Source organism: Alligator mississippiensis, chromosome 5 (assembly GCF_030867095.1).
Source record: "Alligator mississippiensis isolate rAllMis1 chromosome 5, rAllMis1, whole genome shotgun sequence".
In the NCBI taxonomy this organism is placed as follows: domain Eukaryota; kingdom Metazoa; phylum Chordata; order Crocodylia; family Alligatoridae; genus Alligator; species Alligator mississippiensis.
In genome coordinates, this window is record NC_081828.1 from 43,529,231 (window position 1) to 43,548,174 (window position 18,944).

The 18,944-nt window shown below is 48.0% G+C and overlaps 1 protein-coding gene across 9 annotated transcripts in view; it reads left to right on the forward strand.

The window, feature by feature from the left end:
• Positions 1–18,944, forward strand: part of LOC102562600 (myomegalin) — a 135,693-nt gene that overhangs the window by 78,738 nt on the left and 38,011 nt on the right. For all 9 annotated transcript variants that reach the window (XM_059728264.1, XM_019486523.2, XM_059728265.1 and 6 more), the window contains 2 exons: positions 9,169–9,260; positions 10,124–10,338. In XM_059728264.1, the coding sequence (XP_059584247.1) occupies positions 9,169–9,260; positions 10,124–10,338 (307 nt within the window). The remainder of the gene's footprint in view (positions 1–9,168; positions 9,261–10,123; positions 10,339–18,944) is intronic.

An 18,944-nucleotide genomic window follows, 5' to 3' on the forward strand; every position in this document is an offset into this window, starting at 1 on the left:
CCCAGCATCTTCCATAGTAGAGCTTTGAACTGTTTCCCTCAGACATTATAGTTCAATTTTTTCTGAGCTCTTGGAAGATACTTTTATGGCCTCGATTAGCATAGTATCCCATAGCTTTTATTCTAAAGTATACATCCCCTGCTGCAGGGTGGAGAAAATGGTGCTATCCCTGTTTTGGAGACTAGAAGACAGCCATGCAGAAAATCTGGGAATGATTAGGATATTGGAGTCTAGTTTCTTAAGTCTTCCTGTCTGACCACTAAGCTGTCCTAAATCTTGTAGCATTTTTTATCTGTCTCGGTTCCTTTGTGCTATGCTATCTTTGGCCTGTCTTCTGTTTCAGTTCCACCTCTGAATTTCATTCCTATGCAGTTTGTACCCCAAGCTTCAATGAAGATACTTAATACAGCCAGAACTATGACCAATCCATGCTACCAAATGCTTTCTGAAAGTCATATTTATTGCATTTCTTATTTCCTCTTGATCTGCAAATTCTAGAGGGGGAGAAAGACAACAGCTTCTTGACTGGCTATATCCGTTCCTTTACAAATCTGCTTTTAGATGTGTTGTATCCCTGCTGCCTCCTTCAAGTTCTATAACTTTATTGTTAGTAACAAGAGAAGAGGAGCTATGATCCTATTTTCTTCTTTTGCCAGGTTGGTCACGTATTTGCTTCTTTCCCAAGTTTCTGCTGCCTTCCCACCTTCCCATTTTTTTATGATTTGTCAATAATTGGTCTCTTGGCAGCCTAGTGGCACTGAGCAAAAGCAGTGGTGAGCTGACCATGCAGGCCAGCTGACCCACAACCTGAACTAGCCTAGGCCTTTTAGCAAAGAATCTGCTCTTGAGAGCTGCTTGTTTTGTGTCCATTCATTCATTCTGTTCAGCCACCTACTGAAATACAAAGGGTCCACATTTTCCCTCCCTGTGCTTTATCATCTTTCTCCATGCACAGCAGGAGTATGTTCCTACCTAATCAATCAGCATGGTGATGTCCACTAGCATTGTGCATGAGGCTAGGCAGGGGGAGAGCATGCCTAGGGTTGACAAACATGGGTAGACGGGACCCAACAGATTACCTCAGGGAAACTCTTACAGGCTTCTTCCATGCAGGGTAACATCAGTGCTTTGCCAATCTAAATCCCAGCAGGGATAGACTTCCATTGCACTTCCTGGCAAGCTGGTCCATGATCCTTAGATCTCTCTAGTAGGGATAGTTTCGTGACTGTTTAAATTTTTAGTAAACTTGCCCAGTTTGCTCTCTGGTGCTTAGTTGTACTCTGCATATTTAGTTCTTTCTGTCAGGCTGATTCTATTTCCTCAGGATCAGGGCAGATGAAGAGAAGGCCTTCTGTGTTTGTCTCTGAACTTGCTCCTGTTTTCAGTGCCGTCTTGGCCTGTTGTCGTGGAATCACAGAAAACAAGGTTGGCAGGGAGCTCAAGAGGCCCTCTAGTCCAGTCCTCTGCTCCAAGGCAGGATCAGCTCTGCCTCAGCCATTCCTGAGAGATGTTGATCTAACTTCATTCTTAAAACTTTGAGTGGTAGAGATCCCACTGCTATCCAGGCAACCGCTTCCCATGCTTTACTATCCTTTCAGTTAGGAAGTTTTTTTCCTTCAAAGCTACCTAAATCTCCCTTGCTTCTGATATTCTTACTGTACCCCTGATGGAGATGGCACATCATCTCTATAATACCTTTCTCCTTGCTGCAACCTTGTACATATATGAGGACTGCCATCATGTACCCCTTCAGTCTTCTCTCCTTTTGACTAAACAAATCCAACGCTTTCAATTTTCATAAGTCATATGTTTTAGGCTTTAGATCATTTTTGCTCTTCTCTGCATACCCTCCAAACGCTCTTCTCTGCATACCCATACCATGTCTTCCTTGAAGGGTAGCATCCAGCATTGGCTACCATACTCCAGGTGTGCTTAGTGGTACATCCCTTAAAATGCCACAGTCTGGTTCTACATATCTTTTTGCTGTGCACATTCAGCTCTAATCACATCAGCCTTTCTGCTGCAGCCATGTCCCATTGGAAACTCATGCCTACCTTGTTATCCCCTGTCATTTCTGTGTTCCCTTTAGCATAGCTATTATTGTCCATTGAACACATCTCTGTCTTCCCTCAGCTGTATTTGTTTTGCATTTTTATAGCCAAAACTCAGTTTTTTGTCTCCTGACTCTGGTTCTAACCTCTCCAATTACATATTCTATTTCCTCAGTAACATAAATTGCATCTTCCAGGTCACTGTGATCTGCAAATTTTAGCAGAGCTATTAGCTCCTTCCAGATCATTCATGGATGAATTTAAAGAAGAGCAGAGCTAGTTCCAACACTGCAGTGCTCTGTTTAAGAGTTGAGGTCATGGTATCCATAAGCACCGGATATGGTCAATTTGTTGGGCGTGTTAAGGAGTAGGAGTCAGTTTCCATCCATCTCCATCCATTCCCCCATCAAAGAGATGTGGGGTCACAACAGAATGGTTCTGATCCCAGTGCTATATTATGAACTGTGAAATTACTCTGCCCTTATGTTAGAAGCTTGAGCCTCTGAACTGAGTGAGCTGAACTGTTCGACGGGGTGGCGACGAAGTTGGCATCTCAAAGATGGGATGGGCCGATACAAGTGAATGTGAGTGTGTGACCCCCTGACTCCCATCCATACAGGAAGAGTGGGGAGGCAGATGGAGTGGGAGGAACAATGCTGGATGGAGAGAGTTTAGAAAATATGGAAGGATCATTCTGTATGTGAGGTGGAGGGGGGAGGCCATTGGGATAGCAAGTCCAGATCACAAAAGTATGCTGCAGCCTCCTGAATGCTGTAACAGGCTATGTCCTTGGCTGGTGAGACTCTGGAATGCTACTGACTTCAGTATAATTTCACTGATGTCTGCTAGCTAAGGCTGGCAGAGGAGGCTAGTATGGGTCTACTTCTGCCTCTGTGGGCATTCAACCAGACCTTTGCTGCTCCGGTTCAAAGTTCCCTGCTTGAGTGTGATCTCATCTGGTTAAAGTTTTGCAGACCAGTTCAATGCCACTCATGCCTTCTGGTTGTGAGCAGTTTGCTTGGGTGCTTACAAAGGTAAACAGTGAGTCAGACTGGGAGTTTGTTTAAGATAGCATCCTGCTTTGTGTATCTGAGTCAAGCAACATACAGGAAAAGAGTAAAGCCTGTAGGTCTGTTGCTCCCAGTTGTGGAGGTTGAAAAGGACCCAAAAGCCATTTTCCCAACCAGCTGGAGCTTCCCTCGCTGTATGGGGAAACCTTAAAATGCCATAGAGTCAGTATTATGACTCAGTCAGGCATCTTCCTACAGCCCTTCCTCTTAAAACAGGCAAAAAGCATTGTTGTCCTCCCACTGTCCCTAGCAGCTCAGGGCTCTGGATAGCTGGGAGCAGCCTCAAGGCCATTCTAAGTGATGGGGCCAGACTAGTACTTGGCTAACCCTGGTATTGGGAAAGCTGCCTTGGCCCTCTTCCACACTAACCCTTCTAGCAGCTAGAAGCCAGACAGCTGCTTGGGTATGAATCACTGCAAGCCCAAAATCTGTGGAAGCTGGGGATGCAAAACAGTGACATGAATTTTCTACGTAAGTCTTTCCTGTTGAAAATGATGGTGAAATTCCTTGTCTTGTCTTGGCTGTGCAAGAGGCTAATGCCTCTTTATAGAGCAACTGTAGGGTACCTGAGCTCAGCAAATCCAGACTGGCTGATATCAGCTGGGGTGGGGGAGGTGGAACAGAACAGAATGAAGTACGAACATACCAACTGCATTCATTGTAGTCTCATCAAGTCTGGCCCCTACCCTGCCTGTTATTCTTAGGGAAAGAATATAGCCTGGGACTTGCACCTTCTGGTTCTGTGGGGGAATTCTGCCAGGCTCAGGTGGGAGGAAAGAGAGATCCTAGTAGTGCAACTGCACTGGTGCAACGTAGCCAAGGCTTAGGTGCTAGGAAAGAAACGCCAGGCTATGTGCAGATCTTACATGATCTGCCAAAATGAGGAGCTGACCTTATTATGGCTCATTGCATGAAGGAGCAGCCTGATGAAATAGAGCAAGGGCAACTGTGAGAGGATCCTTCCTCAGCCTCCTTCCCACTAGTTGGACTGTAGCTGTAGCAAAGAATGGGCTTATTGAAAACAGCAGGACAAAGAGGGCAAACAGGCAGAGTCTGGTGGGGTGCGTCCCCACAAGTGTGTACGTGCAGGGATATATTTCCCATGGGACAATATTTGTGCCACTGATATTTGACCCCAGGCATGCTCCTGCATGCATGCTCTGGTGTGCAGGAAAGGGACCCAGATAGGATAGGGGAGCCTGCGGTCAGCACCTGTGCTGGCCACAGCAGCCTTACCAGGAGGCCTCCCAGGGCAGCAGCAGTGTTGAGCTGGCTGCTCAGGCCTTGGCCACTGGCTAGCAGCCAGAGTGTAGCTCTGCCTGGCCAGGCTCCAGTTTCTGAAGGCACACCCTGCTGCTGCATGTGCCATGCCACTTTTTAGTGGCAGTTTTCTTTGACATCGAGATCTCCCAGTGTCAAAAAATCCTGCACTGCTGTTAATTAGCAGCACAACAAACAGGTACATATGCACTGCATGTGGTTTGTGGTGCCTCAAACAGCTTTGAGGTGCCGCAAACCATGTATGCACTCATGGGGATGCACCCATGGGCTCCTAACAACTTGGCTGTATCCAAGCAAGTTTACTGCATTGTGGCAGGGATCCCACAGACTGAGACAGGTAATTACCCTGCAGAGGAAGAGGGCAGGATGCAAGTGGCTGAAAAGGCGTTGTAAAGGGACTGGAAGAGATTTGCACCTGGAATTTTCAGGGCTTGTTTGGGCAAGATGTGCATGCCAGAATATACCAGAGCACTATCTTGCCAGCTAGTTGCGGTGCCCAACATATTGGGAAGCAAACGCATTAGTGGTAAAAAACCCAGTCCAGTAGCATATGTGATGGGCAAAGAAGATAGCTGGGTTACAAAACAGAAATATCTCCAAATAAATCTGTGTATATGACCAGGACATAATGAAATCCTTAAGAAAATCAGCAATCGCTGAAGAGTAGGTAGGGGAATGCCTAGAAGAATGTGCTCAATAAGTAAAAGGGCTCTACGCATTAGAAAGGAATTTTCAAATTTATCAAGTTATTGACAGCTGTCATATTGGCAAAAATAAAACATGAGGAGAACAACCCTGGACTTGATTTTCCAAACAGAAAAAAAGAGAGAGTTCTTCCTAGTTGGCAGCTGGTAAATTCAATTTCCATCCCTTGTTAAAGAGCTGTAAAGAAAGGAGAGAGAATGAAACCAGGAGTAATATAGAGCAGAGGGGATTTCAAAAGCAAAATGGAAAGTCAGAATGCTGTGCAAGTTATACTGTGCTTTATCATTCCAGAGGTCAGATACCCAGGTAAACTGCATTATGGTGTTATTAAATGACTATTAAAGTGGTATGGGGAGATCCCTGATTGCACTGGTCAGGGGCACCAAGGCAGAGTCCTGCTATCAATAATCATATTTAAACAGATGTAATGGACATGATTCCTATTCTAGCAGAGAGAGACCTGACAGTTAAAGAGAAATGGCAGGAGGCTGAGAGGAGAGGGATGGATCTGGTGAGCAGTGGCAGGGCTCAACGGTTAGTCTCACTTTTAAAATAACTCTAAATATTATAGTAATACTGAAAAGGTGAATAGAATTGCAGCAAGACCTTATTTATAATGAGCTGCAATATGGGGAGATTCAGACTGTGGAAACTAGATTGGTCCCAGCTACTTAACAGGGGTGAGACAATAAACCATAGTGGCAAGAGGGAGAGAGGAGAACTTTTAATGGGTGTATGTAGCAGTTTTGTACCTGCTATGGCAAGAAAGCAGCAGTGAGAATTGGGACTGTGAATACAGGCTGCATGCTGGAACAGAAAGGATAGTCTTTCTATACAGTCCTAAGGTTGCAACAGGCATTCTGGGATGAGTTCTTGTCCCAGAAACAATCCCAATATGATATTGCAGTGACGCATGGGTCTGAGGGCAGGCTGGAATGCTGCTGGGGGGAATTCACTGGGGCAAGGCCAACACGTTGGCCCTATGCTGTCTCTTACAGCTCTGCATGGAGCTAAAGGAAACATGCCTAGCCTGCTCTGAGCTCTGGCAGACAGCTGATAGATGCTCTGCAAGTTGGAGCATCCTCTAGAGCTGTTAGGCTCCAAAGATGGTCAGAATCTGGGAGGCACAAAGGTGGTTTAAACTTCCCACCCCACTGCCCATCCTGCAAATCTGGATGTACTTGTGCAAATCTTGGATGTGTCCAAACAAGAGAGAGGAAGGTCAATAAAAGGGTGCAATAGGCAATAGTCATGATTCAGGATTTGACTGTTATCAGGGAAGGGCAAATATACCAATGTATTTGAAAACAACCCCAACCATTTCTAAAAATAGTTTTCTCTAGAATATCTGGCTTGTCCAAGTACAGTGAATATGTATGCAGTTGCTCAACTAGAACATTTTTGGCTATTTGTCCTGTAGCTCAGCTTCAAACAAGGCTTTTAGCATCTTTGTCAGCACCAGAAAAATGTATTTTACTGATGCGATACGTCAAGAAAACCTGCGAAGAGCTTGGTCCAATCTAAAATAGAAAAGAGGGAGGTGGAACCAATGCAGTAATCACAGGTAAAATTCTGACTGTGGTGAAGTCAGTGGGCATTAGACGTCGATGGAGGCTGGATTCCACTGCAAGCGTGGAAATTCGCTGCCTGCATGCTGGTGTGGGCATGTGAGAAGTGGGGGCAGGAGTGTAAGCACCGCAATATGCAGCATTTGAGGGAGCTGGTGGAGTTTTCTATTGACGCTAGATGGCAGAAGCATTCAGCAAAGCGTATCGGCATTGGCATCACAGGCTTAACTCCACTCCAGGTACTGGTGTATGAATGAGAGGCGTCTCCTGAGGATTAAGGTGCAAAAAGATGCAGTACAGAAGCAGCTGTCCATTGTGTAGTCAGCAGGCAGAAGGCTTGGGTATCTCAAAAGCAGTGATAGTACTGAGCTCACTTTTGGTTGCCTCATCATCAGAGCAGGATAGCTGCATTGAAACTCTCCAGAGGAGAGTGCAAAGCGGGGGTTGGAGGACTTGACTGAGCCTCATGGGGGTAGGGAAGAAGCTTGGCCAGTCCCTCCTGTGCTTCCGTCTCTGTGCAGGACTTGAAGGGTTTTTCCAGGCTGCGGTGGCATTCCATTTAGGACAGATTTGTTCATACAGCGTGTGATTTCCCTCCTGTTAGGTCAGAGTTGTTTCACCCAGCAAAGCATTAAAAGGAACTGGGATCCGCACAAGCATAAGGATGACAATAAGTGTGCTCTAAAGTAAATCAAACCAAATCTCATGCTTCAGGGTGCTGATTTAGCTTCTGCCATGGTTAGGTGGAGATTCCCTTGTGTGTAGCATTGCAGAAGGCACCAGATGCTTTAGGAGGCTTTCTTGGTGACAGTCTGTGGTAGTGGGTTACGGCAGAACATGGCCACCAGACACGTTGGAACAATGCACTGCTCTGGTCCTCTGAAGCATGTTGTTCAAGGGCAAGCAGTTGTATGAGAGAGAGAAAGGCCTGGTGAGTTCATCAGTGGGACCTGCATCCTATGATGTCTTGTGATGTTTTCATCACAATCCAGCCAGGCCAGTTTACCTCTTTCCAAGCTACAAGGTCTATGTAAACACTCAGATAAACCTCCTTGCCTCCTTGAGACAGAGAATTGTGCATGTCTCTTACCCTGCCCCCAGACTTCTCTTCGGGGAGAGGCTAAGCACGGCCCCAGTGTCTGACCTACTTGCTCTGGGACTGGCTCAGACCCCAGAATCTCTCCTGCATGGTCAGCTCTTGGGAAAAACCCTGACCTGCTTCTTGGGTGCAACTCCAGGAGAAACTGGAGGCTGTGCTAGAGCAGGCAAATGAGTGGGGGTGCAGCCATCTGAGCCTGGGTGAATGAGAACCTGGGGTGTCCTCAATTTGGAGACCCCCAATTCCTTGTATGTACCACCAGGGGATGCCAGATACTGGCTTTCTCCCCATGAGAGTCTGAACACTGATCCCCTCACAGTCATAGCTCCAGGGGCTGCCATGACCTGGGGAAAGACCCAAGCCAGCCTTACTCAGGCTGCACTAATGGGCTTGTTAGAGCAAAAGCATCCCCTTTCTGCTGCTAGTGCCTCTCCACTGCCAGTGACCCTTATGCACCTTGCCAGGCTGAAGGCATTTTCTGCTGGCCAGACTCCACAGGCTGCTGGGCACTGGGCACCGTGGTTCGGCTCAGTTCGGGGGCCCCCCACCACAAGGGCATCCCTGACAGAGCCTGGCCCACCCAGTGCAGCCCTCACCTCAGTTGCATGGTGGGCACACCTGGAACTAGGTGGGCACTAGTAAAAGTGAAAGATTTATCCGAGAGACACTTATTGTACTTGGTAGGTAATGAGCAAGCTCAGAACAGAGTCAGTTCTGTACCCTGATCTTTCCTTGGGTATCATTGGGCTCCTTAACATACCACCTGTAGCCCAAGGCCCTTCACCCAGAACCTCTTCCTGGGCTTCTCTGTTGTAATGTAGGTGGATGAGGTTTGTGTTCTGCTTGTCTCTGTGCTGGGGTCTTGTGGCTATGAGACTCTGGGAAGCAGGGAACGCAATGGGTGTAACATACTTGGCTTGTTGGCATCTGTGCTGGCTTCTTGGCTGGCTCCCTTAGAGGCTGCATGAGGCAGGGCACTTTCCAGGGTGTGACTGAGCTGGGTAGTTTTATCCTTACTTCCTGCTTCCTACGGCGCCTTTGAAGTCAACAGACAGACCAAACTTTCCCACAGCCCGTGCTTCCTTGCCATGCTGATAGGGAGGTGCCCATCAGGGAAAGGGACTGGATCTCAGCACCTGGAGGAGCCTCCGGTGCCAGGAATGAAGGCTATTAGTGTCCCAGTGCAGAGAGTCCTGGTCAGGAGCAGCTGGCCTTCCAGAGTGCCTTGGCTGTAGCTGTAAAAGGGTTTGCAAGTGTTTGCCAGGGTGGAGAAGGGTGGGCCTGGACGGGGGCAGAGCGTGGCTTGTTTCTTTAAAAAGCTAACTTCCAGGTTAGTCAACATAGCTCAAGGAGTCCCCTGCCTTTCTCATGTCTTGCTTTGGTGTCTCTTCTAGGTCAACACATGGGGGAAGACACCGAGGACACCAGCACTGAATTCACTGACAGCATTGAGGAGGAGGCACCAACCAGATATACAGCTGCACAAGTAAGCCTGAGAGAAGTGCTTTATTTCTAGAGGGAAGCCTAGAAGCTGGGGCCACCTGGAAGGAGCTGTTACATATTGCTTGTGCCTTACTGTGTTGCTGGGAGTCATTCTGGAGTGTGATGTTGCTCTGGAGTGTGACCTGTTTGGTTCTATCCTCCCTCTGAGAATTGGGGCCTAGTGCTCTCTGAAAACATCTGGTGGGAGACAAGCAGGGCTGTCCCTAGGGTACAGCAAATCGGGGCAACCTCCCCAGGCTCCACACTTTGTAGATCCCCATGCTTTGACATCTGAAGGCTGTGGCAAAGGTGCTACCTAGTGCCTGCCCTGTGTCACAGCCTGGTCCGGAGGCTCTGCGAGGCTGCTCAGCACCGGGCACCATGGTTCGGCTCAGCTTGGGGGGCCCCCCACCGCAAGGGCATCCCTGACAGAGCCTGGCCCACTCAGAACAGCCCTCACCTCAGTTGCCCCATGCTGCAGGTGGCCCCCTGGGGTAGGCTGCGCCAGCGGCAGCACCCTCACCATCAGCACCAGGGCCAGGGCTGCTGCCTCCATCCCGCTCTGCAACCCGTGCCACCCAGCTCTCTTAAGGGGGCCCTGCACCCCCCTAGGGTCGGCCCTAGAGACTAGAGCTCTCCAGGCACTGCCAGCAGGGGCGGTGGGTTGAGAGTGTTTTCTGCCCCCACTGTCCTTGTCATGACACCCCACTTACACAAACTGCTAGGTGCCTGCTAACCTGGGGGTCCTCTCAGCCAAAGCTGGGAAATCATCTTCCCCATGCACTGTGCAGTCCATGCTCCCTGGAGACCATAGCTTATCAGTCTTTTGTGCTGACCTCTCCTTCAGCATCTGTGCTTTCTTTCTAGACTAGCCAAGGGGGCCTTGAGAACAAGCTGGCAGTCAAGGATATTCAGTCTGATTCCCTGGCCCCAGCTCTGCTGGAGAGCCTGCAGATGGAGCTGCTGTGGGAGAGATCACAGAGTCAGCAGATCAAGGAGGAGAAGAGGAAGGTGGAAGGGGAGCTGAGGGAGCTGAAGGCACAGCTTGAGGAAGCTGGCTTCTCCTCCGTGTCTCACATCAGGTAAGGCAGGCTACACTCAAAGGCAAGGAGGGAGAAGCACTGTAAGATCACATGGCAGCATCCTCCAGTGTGGCTGGGAGTGCATGGCTCGTTCCTGGATGTCCTACTGAGCCACATATCGCTGTGGATCCTCTTAGGGCTGCCAACAGACAGCTTTCCCCCAGCAGCTGGTGCACGGTCCTTAGAGACTCCAGGACCATTGCAACCCAAGCCTGGCTGGCCTCTGCTTGCCCTGGGTTATCTTGACAGAGGAGGATTTATTTTCAGGACGACTTGTACTTTCCTCTTCCAACCTTTCCTTGCCCCAGGGAAATGCTGTGGTCCTTACTGTAAGCCATTGTTGGCACTGGATTCACAACCCAGCCCCGATACTTTTGCTCCAGGCAAGCACAACTTTCAGATTGACCACAACCCCTGCTGGTTGATAATAAGCAAATTGTATTGATACACAGTGATAGGAAATAAAAGCGGCACAGGCAAAGCAAGTACAACATACATTACCCCAATTTCCCAGTGCCCAGAATATACATGAGGCAACCAGACCGTCCGGCCAGTACGTAAATGCCACCTTGAGGTTCTTTGCTTGAGTGTCCAACATCAGCAACCTTGGAGGATGGGAACCAATGCCAATTGTCCCCTTTGCTGTTTTGAAAACTCTTTCTTTTTTATTCTTTCTTCTCCAATGGCTCTTCATCTTTGGGCATCATTAATTGGTCTTCCTGTGGTTGTCATACTGTCCACGTCCTGAATCCCATTTTCATAAACCTATCATATGCCCACATCTTAATTTGAGGCACTTGTGTCCTCCTAATTTGGTCTGTTCCCCCAAAACCGGAAAGCTTAAGGCTTTTTGTAAGCAGGCACTTCAGTCCTGAAGCCAGACCTATCTCTACTATGAAAATAAAGTTTGGATGTTTTCAATTACCCAGGATATGTATATGTTGGCCTTGCTGTTAGACCCCCTGTCTACTTTTGAAGGTAATGAGAACTGTATAAGAAAACAGGCTTTTAGAAATCAATTAACCCTTGCTGCTATAAGCATAATTCTAATGCATATATATATTACCTATGAGCCAGTTCCCAAAAGCAAACCTCTAAATATAATTTTTTAGCCATCAATCCCTTCCTTGAAGATTCACACCTTCCTTTCATAAATGAAGCACAATTAAGGGCATTTTCTGGAATGTTTAATAGCTTTGTGGGGAGGACCTCCACTAATCATCCTGGGAAAAGTATGACAGCACTTGTGGCAGTGGCAATGCATATGGGGTGCATGTGCACCCCCTGACCAGTCGCGCTCCCCACTTAGGCAATGGGCAGGGGGGGCAGGCAGGAGCGCCGGTGCCCTCCCTGCAAGCGCGAGCTGGGAAGTGGGAGCGCCAGATATAGCTCCACTTCTGGGACCGCTGCTGGGGACCCCTCCACCCTGATCAGCAAGAATGGCCACAGGGGGACCCCCTTCCAGTCACTGACTGGTCACTGGGGGGCATTTGCCCCCCCCCCCCCCAAACTATGGTGGCACCAGTCACCCATGACCTGTGGACATGGGCACCAATGGGCTAGACATTGTGATGAACCCTTAACCCTTATTCACATGCTGCCCATACCCTCTTTGGCTCAGGTTTTTGCCTCAGCATTCCCTAGCCCAGCAACTGAGTTTTAGTCAATCAGGTTTAAGCAGGCCTCCCATACTGGGGCCAGGGAATGTACGGCCAGAGATGTCCATTAAACCTTTTATTTCGCATTCCACTCCACAATCAGTGCTTCCTCTGATTGCCAGTAGGTGTTTAGACCAAAGAAACCTTCCTTGGCCAGAGTCTGTGGAGATTAGGCTTGTTCCCTATACTTCTACCCCTCCTATACAGCGGGCAAGACTTTTCTCATCATCCCAACTGGACTGATCATGATGGCCTGATCCAGTCCTGTGACCAGAAACTTAAATACTATGTTTGCTTAAAAGAATAAGCAGCTTCTGTCTCTGCTGATGAGCTGTAATCCTTTGAAGGAGAATGTGTAACCGGTACAACAATCCACACTGACACAAGGTGATAATGGTTCCAACAGCCAGCACAACAATAAGGGGATGTAACATCAAGTTCAACACTCCAGCCGTCTTGAGAGACCGACCCAGCATGCTTTCCTGCCAGCTATATTTAGTTACCTGTTTAGCTTCAGATAGCACCTGAGTGATTTGCTCCACAGCATGATGGACAGTGACATATGCCTTCTAGCTCCTTCAATAACCTGATTAATTTGAGCCTGTACCTCCGGATGTTGTAAGATTTTTCATAACAGCTGGGGTGATTTTCCCAATGCAACTGGTTTTAACTGCTGATTTCCACATACACCATATACCATAGTAAAACTCTGCTGCACAGTTTTCTTTCTGGCATAATTAATATTATACCCTGTTACAGTAATAATACCATACATCACTATTGCTAATATTGGCCCAAACATTAACGTTGGCCCAGCCAGGTCTGCCCGTTCACGTAAGTTTTTAACCTCCTTACATGACCTCCACCTATCACAGGAGGTACACATCCCCACCAGGGGTAATGCCTTGCTAGACTTGGTACTGGCCACAGGGGATGACTTGGTGGGGGATATGCAGGTACAAGGTAAACTAGGGGATAGTGACCACCTATTGATAGAGTTTGCTATCTGGCGAAAGGTGGGGAAGATAAATAGTAGGGCAGAAGTGCTGGACTTCAGGAAGGCCAACTTTAGTAAACTCAGGAAATTAGTTAGGGAGGGACTGAGTGGTAATAGCCTCGCAAAGATGGGAGTTCAGGAAGGGTGGGCGTTTCTCAAGGGACTAATCCTGCAAGCACAAAAAAAGACTACCCCAGTCCACAGAAAGGGGGGCAAAAAAGCAAAGAAACCCTCTTGGCTGAGCAAGAGAAATCCAGGAGAGCCTGGTGAGGAAAAAAAGAGGCCTATAGGCTGTGGAAGCAGGGGGCAGTCACCAAGGAGGAGTTCACCTGCTTGGCTTGAGCTTACAGGGAAGCAGTGAGGAGAGCCAAAGCAGAGATGGAGCTTAGGCTAGCGACAGAAGTTAAGTATAACAAAAAGTCATTTTTTAAGTACACAGGCAGCAAAAAGAAAGTGCAGGATAACTTAGGACCACTTCAGGATGAACAAGGACAACCGGTAACAGATAGGATGGCTAAAGCAGAGATTCTAAATGAATTCTTTGCATCTGTGTTCCTAGACACGAATACGAATATGCATCCCATTAGGACTTTAGACAAGTCCAGGATAGATACCAACCCACCAGCGATTCATGCAGACCTAGTAAGGGGGCATCTGGAGGGGCTGAATGTATTTAAGTCAACAGGCCCTGATGATCTTCACCCTAGGATACTTAGGGAATTAGCTGGAGTCATAGCAGACCTACTGGCACAACTGTTCAAGCACTCGTGGTGCTCAGGACAAGTCCCAGAGGACTGGAAAAGGGCCAACGTGGTCCCTGTTTTCAAGAAGGGGAGGAAGGAGGAACCAGGTAACTATAGGCCGGTTAGCCTCACCTCTATTCTTGGCAAGACCGTTGAGAAAATAGTTAAAGATCACATTTGCAGGGGACCAGCTGGTAAAGTAATGCTAAGGGGCAATCAGCATGGGTTCATAGCAGGCAGATCCTGCCTGACCAACTTAGTTTCATTTTACGACCGGGTCACAAAATGCTTGGATGAGGAAACAGAGGTAGATGTTGTTTACCTAGACTTTAAAAAGGCCTTTGACATGGTGTCAGACCTAATTCTTATAAATAAACTAAAAAACTGCAGTGTAGATTATTACACAGTCTGATGGGTGGAACATTGGCTTATGGGATGCACCCAGAGAGTGGTGGTAGACAAGTCGGTTTCTACCTGGAGAAATGTAGGCAGCGGAGTCCCCCAAGGCTCTGTCCTGGGACCAGTACTATTCAGTATTTTAATTAGTGACTCGGATGAGGGAGTAGTAAGCACCCTGTCTAAGTTTGCTGATGGCACAAAACTATGGGGGGAGGTAAACACACTAGAGGGCAGGGAGCAAATCCAAGAGGATTTGGACAGGCTGGGGAGGTGGGCGGAACAGAATAGGATGAAGTTTAACAAGGATAAGGTTTAACAGGTGTTGCACCTGGGGAGAAAGAATCATCAGCACTTCTATAGTCTGGGAGGGACCATTCTAAGCAGCACAACTGCGGAAAGGGACTTCAGAGTCATAATTGACCCCAAAATGAACATGAGTCACCAGTGTGATGATGTAATAAATAAAGCTAACCACTCTCTTGTATAAGTAGGTGCATCACAAACAGGTCTAGGGAGGTGATACTTCCCCTCTATGTGGCATTGGTCAGGCTGCAGCTGGAGTACTGCGTCCAGTTTTGGTTGCTGCACTTTAGGAGGGATGTGGATGGCCTGGAGAGGGTTCAGAGGAGGGCCACCCATCTGGTTAAAGGCCTCCAGAAAAAACCCTAAGTGGACTGATTGGGAGTCCTGAACCTCTTTAGCCTCCACAAGAGGAGGCTGAGAGGTGATCTTGTGGCTGCCTACAAACTCATTGGCAGGGGGGTGTCAGCAGGAAATGGGGGATATGATGTTTACCAGGGCGACAGTCGGCGTAACTAGAAACAATGGACACAAGTTAAAAGAGAACAAATTCAGGCTGGACATCAGGAAAAAGTTCTTTACAGTGAGGATCGCCAAAATATGGAATAGGCTTCCAAGGGAGGTGGTGTTGTCCCCTTCTTTGAAAATATTCAAAAGGAGATTGGACAGACACCTGGCTGGGGTCATCTGACCCCAGTGCTCTTTCCTGCCCAGGGCAGGGGGTCAGACTCGATGATCTAATAGGTCCCTTCTGACCCTAATAACTATGAAACATTTACCATGAGAGATGCACACCAAGTGCGGATACATACACATCCATTGCCCTCGTCTATGACTACAGATTTATTGTAACTTCCCCCTCTATGATATATTGGTAAGTATCTGGCTTTAAGCGTAACGCTTTTGCTTAAAGCATGTCTTCATGACACAAAAATCCAAGGCCTGTTCTCCGTTCACACATGGACGCTGAGATGGCCTCATGTCCTAAGGGTGTTTTTCTAGCCCAATGCCTATCCGTTTGGGGAACAACCACACTTTCATGGATATGAGCTCCCAACACAAATATAGGATACATCAGTTCTTCTTCAGCATTACTAATAGCATCAATCTGCATTCTAACCATCATGGTGGTAGGATCAAATTCAAATTCTACCAACTGGTTATAAGGTTGAAGCCACTATGGTTGTCCAGTTTTAATGCCAATTTGTCTTTTCAATTCCACTGGAATATGCCAATTTTCTTCTTGCTCGACTGTGCTTTTCACAATTCCCAGTGGCCAGAGTTGAGCCTGGACACACATAATGGTTTCAGATATATCTCACTGTAAGGCTAGCAGGGCATCAGTCAGTGTCATCACATCTTCCCCTTGGGCATGTTTGAATGCTTGCATGGCATAAGCCAAATTTAGCTGTACCCTACTGGTTACTTCTAGGCTGTCCTGAAGAGGCACATTTAAATGCTGTAGGGTAGTTCCCAATGAGCCAAGTTTATTGACTAAAATCTCCTGATATATGGTATTTAAAAGTTCCCTTCCTGTGCCTGCTGCACCCAAGACAATATTGACAGCTGAGGCCGAGCTCAGCGGGACTGATTTATAACTGAGGCCCAGGCCCTCCGTCCCTGCAAAAAGGGATGTAGCATGCAGCACATTTTGGATAGATTTTACTGTCATTGACCAGGGTCAAATTCACTATGACCTCCCATTGATTTCTTGAGACATTTAACAACATCTTAATGGGCAGATCTTCTTTTACTACCACCATGCCAGTTGGATGCCACTCAGGGGTGCCCTTGACCATAACATCAACCTGCAGCTTAGATCCTTCTCCACTACAATTCAATGCATATAGCTCCCAGGTACCTGAATTTTGCAAGGTAAGGATTAGTGTCACATTCATCTGGGCAACTGTGCTTTCTCTGGCCCTAACATTAAAAACATGCCTTCCCATTGGAATATCCAGGACTGGGGGTGCCTGACCCCAACTCACATTTATGTTTATCCACACAGAGAATACTCTATTTCCTTCTGGTTGCCATGGGGTAACATTCCACCCTACCTTCCCACATGGTGGCAGGGATGAGCAACATGGAACTGGGAAGGATAGGTGATGTTCCCCAGAGTGCTGAGGGAATTAGCAGGGGTCGTTGCAGGACCCCTGGTACAGCTTTACGAACACTCATGGTGCTCTGGCGAGGAGTCAGAGGACTGGAAAAGGGCCAATGTGATCCACATTTTCAAAAGGAGAACCCAGGAAACCACAGGCCTGTTAGTCTTACCTTGATCCTGGGGAAGCTCTTTGTGAAAATTATCCAGGAGCGCATCTGTGACGGACCAGCAGGGGAGATCATGCTTAGAGGCAACCAACATGGGTTCATTCAAGGCAGGTCCTGTCAGACCAACCTGGTGGCCTTCTATGACCAGGTCACAAAATCCTTGGATGCAGGTGTCACAGTGGATGTAGTCTTTCTGGACTTTAGGGAGGCCTTTGACACTGTCTCTCACCCCATTCTCATTAAAAAATTAGGTGACTGTGGTGTCGATGCCTACACAGTCAGATGGGTCACAAATTGGCTGGAGGGCCGCACCCAGAGAGTGGTGGTGGATGGGTCTTTTTTGACCCAGAGGGATGTGGGCAGTGGGGTCCCCCAGGGCTTGGTCCTCAGGCCCGCACTGTTCAATATCTTCATCAGCGACTTGGACGAGGGGGTGAAAAGCACCTTGTTCAAATTCGCGGATGACACTAAGAGGTGGGGGGATGTGGGCACCCTAGAAGGGAGGAATAGGCTGCAATTGGACCTAGACAGGTTACAGGGGTGGGCAGATGAGAACAGGATGGGTTTCAACACTGACAAGTGCCAGGTGCTGCACCTGGGGAGAAAGAACCAGCAGCAGACCTACACGCTGGGGAGCTCCCTTCTCGTCAGTGCAGATGCAGAAAAGGATCTTGGTGTCATTATTGATTCCAAGATGAACATGGGCTGACAGTGCGGGGACGCGGTCAGGAAGGCCAACCGCACCTTGTCATCAGATGCATCACGAGCAGGTCCAAGGAGGTGATCCTCCCACTCTATGTGACACTGGTCAGGCCGCAGTTGGAGTACTGCATCCAGTTCTGGGCTCTGCACTTCAGGAGAGATGTGGATAGCATGGAGAGGGTCCAGAGGAGGGCCATCCACAAGATCAGGGGGCAGCAAGGCAGGCCCTACGAGCAGAGGCTACGGGACCTGAACCTGTTCAGCCTCCACAAGAGAAGGCTGAGGGGATCTGGTGGCCATCTACAAACTGGCCAAGGGGGACCAGCAGGCAATGAGAGAGTCCCTGTTCCCCTGAGCTCTACTGAGAGTAATGAGGAATAATGGCGATAAGTTGACTGAGAGTAGATTCAGGCTAGATATCAGGAGGTGCTACTTCACAGTCAGGGCGGCTAGGATCTGGAAACAACTTTCAAGGGAAGTGGTGCTCACTCCTACCCTGGGGGTCTTCAAAAGGAGGCTGGATAATCACCTGGCCGGGGTCGTTTGAGCCCCGCATTCTTTCCTGTCATGGCAGGAGGGTGAGACTTGGTGATCTGCTCAGGTCCTTTCCGACCCTACCTACTATGAAACTGTTAATTAGCATCTGCAGCCATGGCGAAGTCACTCCATTTCCCCGCCCCATATCCACCCTGTCAGGGGGTGACATCTGTCTCTTTCTCCACCCCTTTGGTGGCACTTTTGCATCTGGTCTGAAATAGCTCACCTCATCTTGTGGTTCCCCATATCCCCATATGAGCTTGGTTACTGCCTGGGTGAATTCCATTGATACTGTGATGTGACCCAAAACATGTGGTTAGTGGGTAACTTGAACCTTTGGTCTTTTTCCCATTGGGCTCTCCTTATATATAGACAATGTTGATCAGGGGACCCCTGCAAATCTTGTTCAGTCAGCCCTTCCACATCATCTGATGGGAGAAGTTCATGGCTTAATCACTTTGTGGTTTGAATGCTATTAGATCTGCAGTATGTGATTTGTAAACAGCAGGCTTGATCTCCATTAGGATGCCACCATTCTACTCCTTGTTCCAAATCTTTATACAAATTCTAGGAATTAATAAAGCTACATTGCATTACTATTCCTACTATAAAAAGCTTAGAATACATCTCTAGCACAAACAAAGCAAAACAAAAAGAAAGAAAAATGAACGGTCTTTGGTATGGCCAAACTCTCTTGGAGGCCCAGGAGGCGATGCTCCACTTTCTGCAATACAAAACACAGAGAAGGGCCTGAACCCCTTGTTAATTAGTCACCTTTCCACTTTTTTAGTTGTGATTCATGGGGCCATTTCTGAAAACACTCCTTGTCTTTAGCAAGTTCCACCTGATATACCATAGGGCTGGCTTTATTTATAATCTGAACCGGCCCATTCCAGACAGGTGCTAACTTTCCACTAGTCTGAGTGGTGGCCCTGTACATTACTTTATCTCCTACTTGCCACTCCGGAGGGTATAAGACCGGTCCCAAGTACTGAT